At 42.9% G+C, this 19,039-nt stretch overlaps 1 protein-coding gene across 3 annotated transcripts in view; it reads right to left on the bottom strand.

Moving 5' to 3' along the window:
* Positions 1–19,039, bottom strand: part of Adamts17 (ADAM metallopeptidase with thrombospondin type 1 motif 17) — a 327,254-nt gene that overhangs the window by 117,078 nt on the left and 191,137 nt on the right. For all 3 annotated transcript variants that reach the window (XM_063249924.1, XM_063249925.1, XM_063249927.1), the window contains exon 13: positions 6,560–6,723. In XM_063249924.1, the coding sequence (XP_063105994.1) occupies positions 6,560–6,723 (164 nt within the window). The remainder of the gene's footprint in view (positions 1–6,559; positions 6,724–19,039) is intronic.

Here is a 19,039-nt window from a genome sequence, read left to right as displayed (position 1 = left end):
TAATTACAGATTAAGCATCCCTAACCCCAAAATTCAAGATGCTCCAACTTCTGCAACTTCCTGAGTCCTGAGGTGACATCAAAAATGAAAAATTTCATGCCTGATCTCAGGTGATGGGTCACAGTAAAAACACAGGTTCACCCAAGATTTCTCATTGTATATGTGTAAAGAATCCCAAATTTAAAGAGTCTTAAATTTAACACCCTTGCAGTCCTAAGCATTCTGAGCCTATACCTGCAGACTGATGAGGTCCCTTTGGGGAGCAGAGTTCCAGAACCTAAGTTTACAGTAAGAGTTTCTGAACAAAAGACTAGAAGAGCCCTCCATCCCCAATCCCAATCCTGACTCTAACACTGTTAGTGCGATTACACTGCAAAGGAAACTTCTGTGAGGGGAGCACTTTACGCTGCTTTCCTCATCTCCACTGCCACCCTTCCCCAAGGGGTTCTTCCATTGGGTCTGGGTGAGCAAATGGCAGGGTAGAAAAAGGCTTCTATAGCTGATATAGTCTTGGCATCCCAGCTAGAGTTGTTATCAGAGCATATATGCTCAATTTCGTTTTCCCAGCTAGCTGTAGGGAGGAAATTGTGCTCTGAAGAGTAGACCAGATAGCTTTGGTCTCTAGGTAAGCAGCGTACGGGAGCCTCGTCCCTTGCTCATGCAGTAAGCCTGGCTTGAGCCATTGCCTTACCCACAGTGGCCTGCAGGCACTACCAAAGAATGATTAGCAATGCATGCTTTCTGAGGCCCCAGCGGTCTCATGGACAAGTACAAATCAAACCCCAGATGTGCAAAGTGTGGCAAATTCCATGAGTGGAGGCTGACGTGAGCTCACAGAGCGCAGGGTGTAATCTGGAAGGAATGACTCATTTCCTGTATGTCAGACTGGGGATGAGTGTCCTTACATTTACAAGGGCCCAAGGAAGCGGCCAAAAGAAAGACAACTATGGAAGATGGTGACAGAAAGTGAGATCAGCTTCAAGGCATCTCATTGGACAAGATTACTGCCGTGCTCTTTGGGGTCCTTAGAGGTTTCATGGAGGACCTCACGAGCTGGTGGGAGAGACGTAGCAATACAGCCTTCCAGTCTGAGTGGACTGGTATGTCCACTATATATACTGCCCTGCTGCTAACGTTTCATGGTAAATGAAACCACTTGGCCAAAGTGGTTTCAAACTGGATTTTAATTACTCTTAGATTAAAGTGCTGACTCAATACTGGGAGTAACTGAGCTTTGAGATATTAACTCAATAGCAGTAGATGATAAAACATGACACTTATGATCTATTACATGCCAGACAGCAAGCTAAGCAGTGTCTACACAGTTCAGCTGCATGCTGTCATCTTACACAGGGGACCCAAGCCTTTGAGTGACAGAGTGGCCACACTCTGACGTCTTCACTCCAGCCTGGTTCTCTTTTGACCATCTTTGTTTACAGTCTTTGCATGGAGAACTCTTGGGCTTCAACAACATCAAGGGGCAAAATGGCACTGTTGAAAACAAACCATCAGGTTTGTGGGTATTTCTGGCTTCTGAGTGTACACTTTCATGAGCAGAAAGGAAAGGGATATAGGTAGAAGAATAGAGCTCATTTTGAGAAAAGCTAGAAAGATCAGCCTGGGAAGGTATGAAGCTTGTCTGGGCTCCTTTATGTGAACATCAGAGAAATGGAGACTCTCCAAAGGAGGAGGAGTAGATTCCAATGGATGAATACGCTATCATCCCCAGCAATGGCACCCGATCATTCTTCTTGAAGACACTGCTCTCCATGGCCCAGGAAGCCTGGGATAACAAGACTAAAGAGCAGAGGGGCAGCTTCTGTCCTTGGCTTGGATGGAATTTCCACTGTGTGTTCCATCTTTTCTGAGGACTCTGCATCATCTTCCACAGGAACTGCAGAGAACTTTTTTAGATGGCAGAAGGAAGTGCAGGGCTCCTCAAAACACTTTGAATATTCCTTCCCAGTCTGCCATGGTTAGGAAATTAATATCAAGGGTAAAGGACCCCAATAATCAACCATGATTTGATGGGTTGTGGTTTTGAACAGTGTCAACACTCTTATGTTCCTCATAGTAGCAAATGAGGTGAAATCATAAAGGTTACACAGCTATGAACTCTAAGAAGAGCAGCTTGGAGAACCCCTCCTGCCTGGCTGTGTGCACTGAGATGAAAGTCTGACTAAATCAGTCTGTCTGGGGTCAGTGTGACTTCTTTCTGCTCCTGTTATCAGCACTTCTGACTGACTGGAGGGAACCCACACGGAACTAAGAAGACAGGTTCAGAGGCTGGGGAGCCACGTGGGCACATCTGGTTGGCAGAGGTTTAGAGGATTCTTAGGGTGCACCACACTAAAGAGGGAACTTGTGGAGCATAACACTATTCTGGCTCTCTCTCTGTGGCAAGTTACGAAGTCCTAATAGGACACAGACACCATTTCATTCTGAAACCATCACAAGCCATTCAAGCTCTGCATAGCCTTGGTAGTAAAAGTCACAGTTGAGGAGGCTGGCTTAGCTACCTGTCCCCAAAACTACCGTTATAGTTTGTGTCTAGGTGGCCCCCCAAAGCTCACGCAGTCATGGAGGCAGCTGAATCTAGTGTCTGTGATTGGTTCATTATCTGAGATTGGCAGTGTGAGTGCTGTACCCGCCCAGGGGTGAGTAACCAGCATACGATATAAGGGAGGGAAGGAGGCATGCCTTTCCCCTTTTGCCCTTTTTCACTAGTGTTGCTTGTGACAGCCATGAGCAGTTTCCCCTTAGACACATTATGCTGCCTTGGAGCCAGTTGAGTACGTGTGGACTGAAATTGCCAAAAAACTGTAAGCCAAATAAACTCTTCCCTCCTTCATTTTGGGTGTTGGGTATTTTGCCCCAGCAAAAGTAACCAAGACAACTACCCCCCAGGACATCATAACTAGCTGTTTGGGAACCAGCCCTCAGTTGACTAGACCAGCAGTGACCACCAGATAGTAGTTGGGCCAATCAAATTGTCTGTTCTTACCATGACCTCATAGTCAGGCCTCAGTTGATTGGGCCAGCATTGATCACCTGACAGCATTTGGACCAGTTAATCTTTCTACTGAAATCTCAGTTCTGGAATTCACATCCAGTGTAGTCATTTCTCTTCTTGCTGATGGATCCCAAAGAAAACTTATACTGTTTTATCTGTAACAGAGAATCTCCAAGTGTTTTTTATGTTTGTGGCACATACATTCAGCAGCAAAACCAGCCTTGATTTAGACAGGAGTTGGTACTTATGCAACAGGGCTGTTCGTAGGTTCCCTGGTAGAGATGTCCAGGTACCTATAGCGTACCTTCCTGAATTCCACCAGCAACATTATCATTTGGTTGATTTCATTGATTTTGCTTCTCTAATGATAAAATGCTTTGAATTCTGAATCACATCTGGTTCCCCAAAATGTAGGCAAGGGATGTAAATTTATGTAAGATGTGCTATGGGATGTCCTGTTAGCCTATGTATGGACAAGTGGTGAGAAAGGCAGGCTTCAGTTGGGGAAAGAGGACGTGACTCCACATGTAAGCTGTAGACAGAGTAAGGTTATGTCACTGACAGAGGCCCTGATCCTAGAGTCTCAACCTGGCCCTCGGGTCCTCTAAGATACTCTGTTCATTAAACAACTATGGTCAGCGTGGCTAAGGTAGAGTCAGGAAGACTTCACTATCACAAGTCTCATCCCTTTAGAGGCTCAGGCTTGGAGGAGGTTCTACCATGCCTGGGAGAAAGAGCTGGGAAACCACAGCCAGACACAGCCTTGGCTAAGCCCTCCGACTTCTCAGTGGGTACATGGCCTGCTGCTGGCCTGGGCACAGGGCTGAACCCTTGAAGCTTTCCATTCCAATGAGGGTCCATGGGGGAAGCAGGAAAGGGGTGGGTTTGGCAACCAGCCAGCTCAATTGGTTTCTGTCTAAAGGCTTTTCTACCCAGAAATCTTTTCTAAGGAGAGCCTTTGTCTTCTTTTGGAGGTGGGCATGACTTGTGGTCCTGAGTCTTCCCTTGGAAAATCTACCTCTGCAAGAATTCTTTAAAAAAAAGAGAGAGAGAAAAGAAAAAATATTGCTTTGCCTTTCTTGAACCGTGCGTCACTCGCCAAAGAATTCTGCAGCGATAGCAGAGCTATGAATAGGGTAGTCATAATGGGCTTCAGAAGAGCCCAGAGCCTGACCACAGGAATCGTTCCTATCATGACTGAGCTAGAATTGTGCCTTTTAGAAAGTGGGTTTTGAGGGAACACTTAGAATCTGCCTTCTGAATTGGCCATTATGTTGCTTTTACCCTTGTGAAATATTCCTTCTAAAAAATGCTGGCTTCTGTTTATAATTGGGAGAGAAATGAAACCAAATATGCAAGAAATCATGACAATTCCACCCCAGAGGAGCACATGTGTAGCTACCCTTACAGAGCCCTGAACTCAGGGTCTCTCCTTCAAAGGCACAACCCTTAAGGCCTGTTGGCTGTCTTTATCAAGCAGGGATGTACTTTTCACATCAAAGGCAGCAGCACACTGGCATTATTATTACTTGGACAGAAAAAAAACAAAAAGCAAGTGGATGAAAAGATGCATTCTAAACCCAGTGTGGTCCCTGAATGGGGTCTGGGTGAACAGAAGTCTCAGCCACTGTGGTGATAAGGGAACCAAAGAGCTCACCCATCCAAAAGTGGTTAGATGGAAAATGGAGGTTTAAGTTGGACTTGGAGAAATTTGTTGGAAAAACAGACATTGAAGTGGGATTTCTGCATTGAATAAGTGAGGCAGGAGAACTCAAAACAAGGAACCAAGGAAAGAATAACAACAACTTTGTGCAGAGCTGAGTGGAAATGAAAAAGGGGTGAGTCTGAGATCTGATTTCAGTAAAGGAGGAGAGGACAAAGAGAGACTTACAGGCATCTTTACCGGACCTTCTGGGGGAAGCAGGAGGTTTGGAAAGTTTCTTTGGCACTGTCTCACTCCTAATATGAACTTGCCTGAGATGGGTTGAAGCCCCTGCCTCACCCTGCATTGGAATAATGTTCAGGCGGAGACAGGCTGGCGACCCTGTGTAACCATGTGCCTGGAGCTGCTCATGTTCCTTTGGGTGCATGAGGCTTCCTGATCCTTGTCTTCAGGGAAAGTCAAGGGTGCCAAGATTGAACTTTCAAATTCTTGTTGAGATGACAGCACAACACAGTCGCCCAGCCCCAAAGGCAGGATTCTTTTTCAAAAAGCAGAATGCTGAGGGGGGCTCTTCAATACTTGAAAATCAGTGCCCAGGTGAGGTAGTTGGCATTACCTGCTATGGTTGAGAATGGACAACACCATGTGTTACTCTACAAGTTAGTTTAAAGCTAATGATTCAGGTTTCCAAGCTAAATGAAAGCTGTAGATCTGAAGCTGCTATTGCCAGCAGAGTCTGGGCTGTGCACATTTGAACTTGTCATCACGGATAGGAGAAAGGGAATTTCAAAGGTTCTCCCCATCACAGGGAAGAAACATAAGAGCTGGTACTAGGATGTGGATCTTCTGCTAAACACTTCAGAAGATGTCTAAAAATCTGGCCCTCTTTCTTTCATTCTTCTTAAAGCTCTCTCTTTCTCTGAACCTAAAAGCCATGCTTTCTTTCTTCTTTAAGTATTGGGAACCAGGTGACATCTGGTTATTTTTGGAGTTGAGTTTGGCTCCTTCCCTTGCTTCTTGTCAGCTGTAGGAGCTGAGATATATCATGTCGTCTGTCACCTCTCATCTTCTGCACACCTTGCATTGCATATCCAATGAGATGATGTATGTAGAGCTAGCTAACTTGTGTCTGGCTCATAGTGTGCTCAGGAAGTGGGATCACAGGGTCAGCATTACAACACAAAGTCATGTTTGCTAAAGAGGAACAGAGTTTTAGGCCAAAAAGGAAAAACCTAAACTTGGCCCTGGGATCCTCACCTACAGTGGAAAAAACATCACAAATTCTACAGAGATATGATCCACTATCTGGAAGCTTTTCAGTCACTGGAAATGCTGCAGTAATCCAGTGGCACAGAGTCTCTTGATTTAGGAGAAAGTTCTTCCAAAGAAAATACATCCTATACCGATTATCATCTTTCCCAGATAGTATGCTATTTTCTAAATTTCCCTAAAGGGTAAAACTTATCCAAAATGATCCAGGAAAGTCAATGCAAGAAAACATCTTTGCCACAAAACAAGACAGGACACACAAAACACATCTGCCCCTAAGAACCCTGTTCTCCTCGAAGTCTGTTGTGGTCCCTCACACACAGTGCCAGGTGGCAGGCTGCCAGCACACCCACCTTGCGGCAGCTGGGGTGCAGGATGAATCTGGCTTGCTGCCTGCTGGAGACAGCTGTTCTTCAGAGATCATAGAGTTGGATCATTCAAATTCAACCCCACTCCTCCTGAAGTGGGACTATGGCTCCACTTAGGTAGAGGAATGGAACATTTCATTGGGCAAGTTGGGGAGGGGTGCACCCTGTGAGTTTCCCTAAATTTTTATGGTTCTTGGGGGAGAAGAGAAGGAAGCCATTGCAAAAGGACATGCCGTATGCCTTTACCATCAATCACCACTGCTGTCAACAGGCTCTTCTTGTTGGTCAGTCGGTCATGAGCCTGGCACTGCTGGTCCCGAAAGCTGGGCAGACCCTTAGGGCAGGGAAGGTTCTCACAGACTGCATGCTCCACACTGGCACCCAAGCAGTGTGTGCCTCCAGGCCCAGGGCTAGAAGGAAACAGAAGGTCTGCATTAACCAGGTGGTTAGGCAAAATAGCAAGGGCACTCTTTGTCCCTCTTCCAAGGGGCAGTGGGGGTGGAGCACGCTTCTAAAGCAACTCCCCTGCCCTTGTGGACCACATCTGTGCGATCCTAGACCCATACTGAAGGTATGCTGTCATGAATTGGCAGAAAAGCGCATTTAAGGCCTGTAAATCAAGGTCATATGGAAACCACACAGCCAGTTATCAGTAGAGAAAAAATGCACAAATTGATTTGGAACCTAAAAGTTGGCTATTTGTAACTCTGAAAATCCTAAGGGAATTTTTAATTATATATGTATATATATATATATATATATATATATATATATATATATATATATATATATTTTTTTTTTTTTTTTTTTTTTTTTTTTTTTTTTTTTACTTCCCTGAAATAAAGACCTTTACATGGCTTGTAGGTATACTCTGGAGGTTGTCAAGTTTTTGGATGAGTAAATAAATTCTCTCACTTAGAATGAGACAAATCAGAATGACTAATTTGCTTGACCATAGGCTCAGATACAGCCCACTTAGATTCAGGCTGTGAGGGGCTCTCCAGGGCAAGCATGAGGTCAAGGCTGCAGCCCCAATGCCTAGGAACTCTGCCTAGACTAGGGCTTTTAGCAAGTCTAGACAGAAAGCTGTGTTCCCTGACCAGGTCCACACCTCCAAGAGGCACAGAGACAGAGCCCCAGGAGGCAGAAGTGGCTGGCCATAGCGTGGCCCTAATCTACTCCTCCACAGGCTCTGGACTGCCCTTGGAGAATGGCGATCTGGGAAACCTAAATGGTTCCACTTGTCTCCCTGGTGGCAAGAACAGCACGGTGGAGTAAGATTCCTTGTGATTTCACTCTGCGCTTTTTACTGAAGTTCAGCATAAGAAAAAAAAAATAGGCCCAAATCACAATGCTCCCTGAGTTTTCACAAACTGTTCCTACCAACTGGCAGCATGGTATTTTGGAGACACTCACTGATTCTCAAGGGTCTTTCTTTTCTCCCTTTGCCGTTTCTCACGCTTAACTGGGAAGGCCAATCTGTCTTTAGAACTTTAGGGGAGAAACACAACTGAACAAGGGGCTAAAAATTTGCAGGCTCTTGTGTCTATACCACAGGTCAATAACACTTTTTAGATAAAGGATAAGAGAGGAAATACTTTTGGATTTGTGAGTCATACAGTCATACAACAGAACCACTCAACTCTGCCACTGTAGTACAAAGGCACTCAGAGACAACTTGTGAAAGAATAAGCAAACAGTGCTTCAACACAACTTTATTCATAAACCCAGGCAGCGAGCCAGCTTTGGTCTGCAAACTAGCTTGCCAGCTCCTCCTTTACCTAAATGGCCCTAAATGGCCCTAAATGCCCCTAGTAGAAGGAAGAGTCTCCTTTACTCTCTCTATCCAACTCAAATGAACAATTCTGTCCCCTGGGCATGGAAGAGGCTTAAGGAGATCACAAACCCTGATGGCCCTGTGAAGGAGTCCTGAGGATTCCTGTGCCATAAAGCAGTGGGAAGATTCAGAGAAGGTCTGGTTCCAAAGAGATGCATGGATCAGTGGGAAAGACCTTCCATGGTAACAGGTACATTCCCATTACTAGGGACCATAGCAGATGTCACATGGCAAGCTGCTGGAAACTGAGTTGTGTCCCCCTCTTCCAATTTTATATGCTAAAATCCTAACCCTTGGTGCCTCAAAATGTAACTTCATAGGACCACTGAAGATATTAACGTGAAGTCACAGCGGGCGTGGGTGAGCCCCTAATCCAATATGATTAGTGTCCTTATAGTAAGTGGAATCTGGAAATACACACAGGGGCCACATCATGAGAAGATGTAAGCAGAGAAGCTGATGATGCTTCAATATCCAGGAACACTAGAAACTGTCAGCAAAAAATCGTAAGCTGGAGAGAGGTGTGGACTACAGTTGTGTTGCACCTCAGATGGAGTCAGCACTGCAGACTCCTACCATCCTGCATGATGAGAAAGTGAAACGCTGTTTAAGCCACCAGTCTGTGGCCCTTTGTTATGGTAGCCCATAAACAGATTGAGTAGACATCGTAGGGATCAGAAGAAACTTCACAGAGCTCAGACTTAGGGGAAGTGCAACAGAAACTGAAGGGATGAGGCACCCCAAATGGAAATGGAGTTTAAAATGACACATTAGCTTGGTTTCTAGAAGCATAAAGGTAGTTGCATACACTGCCGACCTTATGGTGTGGACAGGGATTTGCAGATGGCATGTAATTAACTTTCTGAGTTGTCACAGAGCTTCATTTCATCTTCAGTTTTATGCATTTCCACCAACTAATTCTCCAGATTTACAGTTGGTGGACCCAGCTACACTAAGTACCATCATGCCTGCCAGCGGGCGGGTGGGAGGGAGACTAGATGTGGTTTAGGAGAACCACCAGACCCAGAAGAATGTGGAAGATGGCAGAGCGTAGTACACCACGGTGCTCAGAGCTCCTCCCGCTATGTCTCTGCTGACACGGTTTCCTCCTCTGCCCCTTCTGCTCCCAGGGTAAGCCCCCTTCCCGCCTCCTGTCTAGTGCACCACCTCACCATCCTCACTCTCACCTCCTAATCCTCTGCCCAACCTTGATCCTCCTCTGTTCTACCTTCTTCTCCACCTGGAATCTCTCCTCTCCTTGCTCAGCTCTGTGGCTGATTGCTTACCATCAACCTTGTGAACCTGTAAGCTGGGCACCCACCTTCCTGTGGAGCAGAGGAGCCTACACAGGATTCTCTTCAATAACCAATGGACTACACTCTACTATTAGCAGATTTTATAGCAAAAGGACCGAGAAGGGAAGAGTGATGTCAGGGAAGATGGCAGAGAAGGAAGCACCAGGAACCCAGCTCTCTCCTAAACAACTGCACTGTCAAAAAGTATCTGAAGGCAACATTTTGAAATTGTGGAGTCTCTTTGAAAGTTTACAACTTCCAAGGAGAAATCTTCAATAGTAAATTGGGGTTAGTTTTGGTCAATTTCGGTCTTGGGTGTGGAGACAACTGTTACTCTCCTCCAGCCCTATGGCAGGCAGCCAAAATGCAGCATTCAGAGCCAGATGGGTAACAAGGACCTCATCCTCCAGATATCTGGTTTCAATGTTCTGAGTGTCGATTGCTGCTTTTAACTGTAGTACAGACATGAAGGTGGCTGACACTGCTGCAAACTTTACCAGGGGAAGCAGCTTTCGAGGATTTCGAGGAGCAAAGCTCCCTGCACCACTTTTTCCTTCTGAGGAATTTAAAGATTAAGATCAGGTCTTAAAGGCAACTGCATCCAGGAAAACTTTGAAAGCTATATACAGGGTATGGCCAAGAAAAGATCAAGGGTCAGAACAGACTTGGGAAGACTTTAAGTGTTCACTTAGGGTGGATCCTTGGCATAGAAACACAACTGAACCATATCAATAGAAAATGACGACACCATAGTCAGCACACTTCAGACAAACTGAAACCGACAAAGAAAGAAACTGGGCCTCCTATATATGCCTGTATGGAAGGAACAAAAAATATGAGAAGAGGAGGCAACAATAAAGGGTCCTCGGTCCCCAATCCTGAGAACACTGATCCAGGAAAGGTAAATGCAAAGAAGAATGAGGACAGAAAACATGCAATATCAGGCATGGCACCAATAGACATAAAGTGATATCTTAGGGACTGCATAGACGAGTTCAAAAGTGAAGTATTTAACCAAGTAAAGCAAGATATAAGTAGAACAGTTAAAGAAATGCTAAGCACCTCCCAAGAAAAAACAGATGGTGGAATGGAAAAACAAAAAACAAAAAACAAAAAAAAAAAGGAGAGAATTGTTTGATGGAGAAAATAGAGAAAACATAGAATACTTGAAGCAGGTTCAAAGAGATTACCAGGAAACTAAAAACTCTATTGAAAGCTGGCATAACAGCTTGAAAGAAACTAAGGATAGATTATCTGAACTGGAGGACAGGTTTGCAATGTGGGGGCATAAAAGGAAAAACTTCTTTAAAATAACAAAGAAACAAGCAGTAACAATACAAAGGCTAAATGATGATAAGAGAATCTATAACTTAAGAATTAAGAATGTAAAGGAAGAAGCAGGGATACAAACAAATGAACTGCAAAGGCTATTCACAGAAATAATCAAGGAGAACTTCCTAAATATAGGAAAAGGTAAAGATGCTCAGATATACTAACTTAAGGGGAAAAAAGAGAATTGCAGACAGAGTGGATCAAGAGGTAGGGTCCACTGAGATGCTCTTTATAGGAAATATAATTAACCTGAAGAAGGACATATGGACCAAAATCAAACAGTGAGAAAACGGAACTCGATGTGATAGGGAACAGAGAGTAATAGGGGTAACTAGGCCAGTATTTATGGATAGGTTGAACAGACAGGCTTTAATAAATGAAGAAATATAACTAGAAATCCAACCCAGGAGTGAGAAAGTTCAGAAACACTTAGGTAAATAGCAGGTTGCTCCCCCCAATACAAAACTGTGAGTGTTGGGGAGATCCCAAAAATACACAGTTCATTCTGGGGGAGTAAAGGGGAGAAATAGTCTTAAAAAAAAAAACAGCAGAAAATATAGCTAGTAGTGCATCAGGAATTAAAACCCCTATTACTTGCACCACTCTGCTTGGTTGGAACTTGTTCTGCCCTAGTTTGTATACAAGCACTGGATCTGAGGGCACAGACAGCTGTCCACAGCATAGGGGACACCTTTAATTTCCTATTAACTCAATCAGGATCCATATATGACTTATATTGTTGTATCATGACTGATCTTAGTTAAATCTGACTTGTTTGATTGCTGCTTATTATTGACAGATTTTATTCAAAACTGTTAGATTGATGGTATCAAGTTGAGGAGTATAGACAACTATAATGAAAATGACAATGATTCACTACAATATCCATTCTGATTTGATTACTACCTGTTTTTGTAGCTCTACACTATCTATATAAAGTTGTATTTCTGTTAATCCTGTTATGTATGGATATGCTCAATTATACTTTATCTGATAATATAGCCAATTCTGTTGATGATAACAAGAAACAGCACAGTGACCATGGTAGAACTCCTTACACAGCAGATTTATGTCTTTTTAGTTTTATATGTCTATAGGAAAAAGTTTAGTTCTGTCCTGCTTTGTGCTGTTTCTCCCTCTAATATAGAAAAGATAGAAATACATGTTAAAACTCATGCTTACTTAAAACCTATAAACAGTTTATAAGAACTGATCTGATGACACTTGATGAAATAAACAAAAACTTTGAAGGAAAGAAAGTGGCACTGCAGTACACAATCCTGATTCTGGAGTGTTATGATGTGAAATCCAGCATATTATTAATCTTTGTTCAGAAGGATTTTAATCTAATAAGTTGTGTTAGGTTTCAACATAAATAAAGATATGGATAAATGCGTACATGTCTAAGTGTATAGGATTGATAGCCATAATACTTAGTTGTTGTTGGATAGTTGAACAGAACTGTTTGCAGTCTCCCTCATTGAATTCCCATTTATATGTTCCACTTGTGTACCTTGAACAACTATTTATAGGGGGACAATATGTATACATCAGCTAGTGATTTATTATTGTTTATTTCTTTTCTTTGAAAGTATATACTATTTCTGCCTGTTTTCTATTTTGTCTTTCTTTAAAAAAAAAAAAAAGAAAAGAAAATGATGACACCAGATCCAGAACTCTCACAGTTTAAGGTGTAAATGCCTAGGTTTCAGCAAAATCACCAAATGGCATGTAAAACTAAAAAGGAGAACTTACTCAAAGACATAAACTGTGTCACCAGAACTTGTCCCAGAGAAAACACAGATGTTAGACTCCAGGGAAAAATGCTTTAATATAACTGTCTATAGATTCTGAAGAGCTAAAGAAAACCACAAAGATAAGAAGTTGAAAAACAAAATGAGAATATCTCAAAAGGTATCTCAAAAGGTACAAATTATTTAAAAAAATAGTTGAGAAGTACACCAATAAGATTGATTTCAAAGCAGATTTCAACAGGTGAAACAAAATATCAGCAAATATATAGAACAATTACAATGATCAAGTATGAAGAGCAAAAAGAAAAGAATGAAGAAAAATGAACAGAGAAAACCTATGAAACACCATCAATAGACTAATGTATGCATTACAAAGGGAAAGGGATAAAGAGATCGGTTCAAGAAATAATGGTTAAAAACTTCCTGCATTTGAAGAAAGAAGTAAATGTACAAATTCAAGAACCCCAACAAACTCCCAGTAGGATAAACATAGAGGGGCCCACACTGTGAGACACCATAATCAAACTGTCAAAAGGCCAACAAAATCTTAAAAGTACGAAGGGAGAAGGACATGTTGCATACAAGGCATCTTCAATAATATTAGGGATTTCTCTTAAAAACTTTGAAGGCTGAAAGGCAGTGCACTGATATATTTTAAGTGCTCAAAGAACAAATATGAAGAATTCTATATGTGCAGAACTGTCTTTTGAAAATTAGGAGGAAATTAAGACATTCCCATAAAAAGAGAATTTGAGCATGTTTGTTATCACAGACGTGAGGCAGGACATTAGGGCATGAGAAGAAGGCTGGACAATAGGGCATAGCCTGTCAATCAAGGGGAACTGTCCAATCACAGCCCAGACCTGACATGAGGAGGAGGATATAAAAGCCAGGCAGCCACTGGCTTCATTGCCATGGTCGTCTTACTCTTCCAGTGGCCTGCTCTGTATGCAGGGCACATTTTCTCTTTTCTTTTTACTTTTACTTCCTCATTTCTCTCCTTTTTCACTTTTATCTTCAATAAATGAAACTTTCACATTCATTGGTTGTCTCTATCCAATTATTTGAACCGGAGAAGAGCCAGGAACCACTGGTCTCTCCAACATCCAGTAACAGACCTGCTTACAGGGGGTGCTAAATGAACTCCTCTCCTGAAAGTTCAAGGAAAGGAAACTAAATGGTGATTGGAAGGCATATGAAGAACTAGAACCCCTAGTCAGGCAAGAATAAGGCTGAGCTTAGCTAGTAGGAGGTCACTGGAGAGACAGGGAAGGAGGCCAGGCTCATGTTCCCTGTTCTGGGGTGAGATCTCTCAGGGGGTTGCTGCTGTGATCTGTGACACACGCCTCTGCACCATGGGTAGCATCCTCCCGCACCCTAGAAGGACACTTCCAAAACACTACCCTTTGGGAAGATTTCTGTCCTGCTCTGAGATGCCATTTCTCCCCCTGGACACCTTTTTCGGGTACCCTAAGAATGGCTTAGGCAGGTTGACAGCACAGCCTTTCTTTAAACTTTCCCGTCCTTCATCCAGTGAGCCTCCGCTGCTCCTCCCTCCACAATACCAGGGCTGGGTACCCTCAGCCTGATGTGCTCCTTCCTTGGGTGTTCTGCCCTACGACTCCATGAAAAGCTCTTTCCACATTAATTTGTGTTCTCTCTGGCTCTCAGCAACCGCTTCCCTTCACCCCCAATCACCTGTTATGACAATGCTTCTTTGCATTCACCTTTCTCTGTTCTGAAAGACACGTGACCAGAAGAATTGTTTGCTCTCCTAGTTTTCCTGTGAGTCACTATTCTGAACAACACAAGCAGGGAGGAGCTACCAAGTAATCCCAATATCCAGTGGTTGGAGCTCAGCCCCTTTCTTTATCCCTGTCTCTATGAAGCAGCAGCTCCCATCTGAAGTTGTGCTTTCCATGGTTCCAGTTATCTACAGCCAATCATCATCTGGAAATACTACGTGGGAAATTCCAGAAATAAATAATTCATAAGCTTTAAATAATTTTCACTACACTGTGCTGCTATAGTTGTTTCAGTCATTATTATCATTATTAATCTCTCTCTGTGCCTAATTTCTAAGTTAAACTTTATCACAAGCATGGGTGTATGAGAAAACCATAGTCTACATAGGGTTTCCACTGTGGAATGTCCTAGAACATCTGCCTTGTGGGTAAAAAGGGGACTAGGGTAGAGGTCATCTACAGTAACCATGGCATCAGGTAACCATGACAGGAGGACTCCTGCTGGTACAACCAACAGAAAGAGGCAGCCTCCATCCCTAGCCTCACCAGGAGAATCACTGGGTTGGGAGTGGGGTGGGAAGGGTGCAGCTAACAGCAAGGTCCACCAGTGGCTCCTGGATATGGGGTTTATGGGGGAGAGGCCAACTTTGCCAAGAAGTACACACTGAGCAAGTGGGCAAAGCCTGAATTGTGCAGACACAGGAGACTTCAGGAGCTGCTCCCGCAGGCAGAACAGGCCAGATCCACATGGGTGGGAGCAGAGCACAGGGCTGGGGCTGCCATTCACACTGGAAATCCCTTTGAACTGTGCAAGGATGGAGAAAAACAGTACACACCTAGAAAGACTTAAACCACGGAAACTAGCTGGACTCAGCTAAAATAACAGAAATCATGTAGAATACAGCTTTCCTCTTCTGAGAACGAAAGGCGGGTCCAGGTCCTTCACTCAGCCTTTTCCAAAGGGTCAGAAGGGCAGAACTGCAGGCTTCACAGCACAGGCGCTATGGCCCCGGGAGGCCTCAAGGGATGAGCTGGCAAGTTGAAGCCTCACCCTGAAATGAGGTCAGAGGAAGACGCTGTCACATGAACAGCGATCGTGAAACAGCTCATGTGCCCAAAGGCTGATGCTTCCCCAGCTCTCAGAACCATGACCTCGTTAAGTCTGTACAAAGATTCAGAAGAGGTTCCGACCACGTCTACAATGATGAAGACAATGCTCCAACAGGCAAGTAAGAGACGGCAGTGAAATGTAACACGCACAAGCTCCTGCTTCCCACACAGGGAGAGCACTGTCCACTGGCCATCGGGAGGCCAGAAAAGGATAGCCTGGCACAGAGACAGTCAGGGCAGGAGGGGAGTTTTAAGATGCATCTCTATTGCCATATTTGACTGTATTCTCTCCCCCCCCCCAAAAAAAAAGTAATAAGCACTAAGGAGTAATAAAATCCAAAATGTATAAATTTTGTTGTAAAAAAAGAGAGGGAAAAAAAAAGAAAAAGAGCTCTAACGGATATAACAGCAAGTGTGTTTAGGGGTGTTAAATAGCTGACTATATCAATGTTTTTGGATCATTGAACACAGCTGTTTGCAGTCTCCCTGTTTGAATGTCCACCTTGTATTCTTTGATACTGTGATTTGAGCAACTATGTTCAAGATGATAATGTGTAATCTACTAACAGGTGATTTCTTACTGTTATGTTTTTTTTTTTTTTGTAGTTCTGTATTACGTGTACCCTTACACCGCTTTGTTTTGTTTTGTGTTTTTCTCTTTTTCCTCTTAAAAAAAAAAAAGATGCATCTCTAACATCAATTCCCAATGACTAGTCTTGTTTGTCAAGGGCTTTCTACACACTGATAGGGTAGAAGCTTAGATGTGAAATAAAATAGCAGAACAGGCTTTTCATAAGGAAAAAATATCCAAATAATACAGGGACACACAGGCCTGCTGCTGCTGCTGCTGAGAGAAATGCAAATTAAAACTTCCATTAGATACTGCAACTAACCCACCATAATGGCCACAGTATAAAAGGTGGATGGTACCATGAGCTGGTGACAACATGGAGCAGCGCCTGGCAGCCACCTTAGCTCATGGCAGTGCAGAAGGGCAGGTAGCTCACAAAGCCAGCGGCTGACATATGGCCACATGCATGAATGCTCAGCAGGGGCAGTGACTCCCTGCCTGGGCCTGGGCCACACAACTGCCTGGTCCCCTGTACCTGCCTCAGGGGACGGGCAGTAACACTCCAGGGCATGCACTTCTCTCCAAGTTTGATTTCCATAGATATGTTTTAAAATGAATAAAAGATTAAATGAGAACGGCCTTGGTGATAAAATAGAAGAAGGTTGAAAACTATAGTACTCTGAAAAGGAGACTGAAGAGGATATTAGAAAATGGAAAGATGTCCTGTGCTCTTGGGTAGGAAGAACCAATACAGTAAAAGTGGCCATACTTTCAAAACTGTTAAACAGATTCAATGCAGTCCCAATCAAAATTCCAATAGCATATCTCACAGAATTAGAGAAAATCCTAAAACTTATCTGGAAGAGACCTAGAATAGCAAAAGCAATCCTGGGCAACAAAGACAAGACAGGGGTATCACAATCCCTGGCTTGAAATTATACCATAAAGCTACTGTGATTAAAAAAAAGTACAGTGTGGTATTGGCCAAAATAAACAAACATAACAGACCTAAAGATCAATGGAACAGATTAGAAGACAGAGAAACAACTGCAGACACACTAAGCCACCATAACTTTGACAAAGGTGCCAAACACATTCACCAGGAGAAAGAAAACCTCTTTAATAAATGGTGTTGGAAAAACTGGCTCTGCACATGTCAAAGATTCAAACTGGACCCTTATCTTTCACCACGCATTAAGCTAAAATCAGAATATAGATTTTAACCTTAAAACAGAAACATTAAATGTGCTGGAAGACAGAGTGGGCAAAACTCTTAAGACAATGGTGTAGGTAAAGACTTTATGAATAAAATCCAGAGTGCACAGGACTTATCACAAAGAATGAACAACTGGGATCTCACCCTACTGAAAAGCTTTTGCATGCAAGATAAACCACCAAAAGAGGGAAGAAACAGCCCACAATGTGAGAGAAAATGTTCGTCATCTGTTCCTCAGATAAAGAAACTATCAAGAACATATAAAGAACTAAAAAAAAAAAAAAAATCAGTCCTCCCAGATTTAAAGTCCCAGTTCAAAAATGGACATCTGAGATGAAGACACACTTCTCAGATGAAGAAGTACAAACAGCAAATAAATATGTGAAAAAATGTTCCACAGCACTGGTCATTTGAGAGATGCACATTAAAACACTGAGATTTCACCTCACCCCAGAAAGAACGACTAATATTAAGAAATCAAACAATAACAAATGCTGGAGGGGCCTGTGAGGAATAAGGAAGCCTTCTCCACTGTTGGTGGGAGTGTAGGCTGGTGCAACCACTGTGGAAATCAGTGTGGAGCTTCCTCAAAAAACTAGGATTGGAAGTATCCTTCGACCCAACTATTCTCTTCTGGATATCCTCCCAAAAAAATTAAAGACATCATTCCACAGTGATGTATGTGCCCCATGTTTATAGCAACACAGTTTATAACAGCCAGATCTTGGAAACAAACTAAACGCCCACTGATCAAGAAATGGGTAAAAAAGGTGTGGTATTTCTACACAGTGGAATACTACTCAGCCACAAAGAACAATAAACGAGAGACCTATATGGGTAAATGGATGCACCCTGAGAACATACTATTTAGTGAAATAAGACATGCGTGTGTGAACATCATACTGTTTCATTAGTGACAAGCTGAAAGAGAAAACATGTACATGTGTATACATGCCTATAAAAACAATTAAGATGGTTTTAAAAAAAAGCAGCAGCACAATGGCCTCCTTTGTTATCAGAAGCAAATTCAATGCCCCCTTCACTGAACATCTCTGTAGCTCCTGCCTTCCCTTGTTCCAGTCTTTTTGTCCCAGAGAGAATGACTTCAGCCAAAGCAACGACTCAGGCCACACCTGCCTTTAACTAATCCACTGTGAGCCACTTTGAGTCAACTTTTGGATGTCTTGAGAAATTTCTGATGTGCTATAAGGTTTGGATTTTTTGCATGTGGATCCAGTTGTTCTAGCATATTTATTGAAGGTATAATTCTTTTTCCACTTAATTGCTTTTGCATCTTTGCCGGAAATCAATTATCTATTTTGTGGGTATCTATTCTGGGACTTTATATTGGTACCTTGGTGGTTTGTCTGTCTCCATATCAATGCCATTTTTGTCATCACTGGTGTACTTTTGTGATAAGTCATAGGAGTGGGGAGGGCTGGAGCTCTAATTTTGTTCCTTTATCAAAGTTGTTTAGATTATTCTGAGTCTTTCGTATTTCTACAGAAATGTAAGAATCAAAATGTTAATTTTTATGAAAAATGATGTTGGCATTTTGATGAGGGACTGTTTTCTGATCTTTATTGTTTTCTTCTATTTGTTTTTGGTTTTATTCTTTTATTTCTGATTTCTTAAGGAAAGACATGAGGTTATTTCATAACTTTCTTCTTTTCTAATAAATGTACTTGGTGTTAAAAAAAAAACAAAGGAAAGAAAACGGGAGTGTGGAGGGAAAGGTGAGCTCCACTGCACATCAACCCCAGGCCCCTGCAGGGTGAGGATAGTCTCCCATCGGGGTGGGTGCACAGCGCCTAGACGGGACCACCAGATGGACTTCAGTGCAGTCCGGAAATAACAGAGATGCCA

This window comes from Cavia porcellus, unplaced genomic scaffold, assembly GCF_034190915.1.
Source record: "Cavia porcellus strain 051 isolate PalLab524CR breed Dunkin Hartley unplaced genomic scaffold, mCavPor4.1 scaffold_6, whole genome shotgun sequence".
Lineage (NCBI taxonomy): Eukaryota > Metazoa > Chordata > Mammalia > Rodentia > Caviidae > Cavia > Cavia porcellus.
The sequence above is the reverse complement of the archived record's forward strand: the minus strand, read 5'-3'. Positions and strand labels throughout refer to the sequence as shown.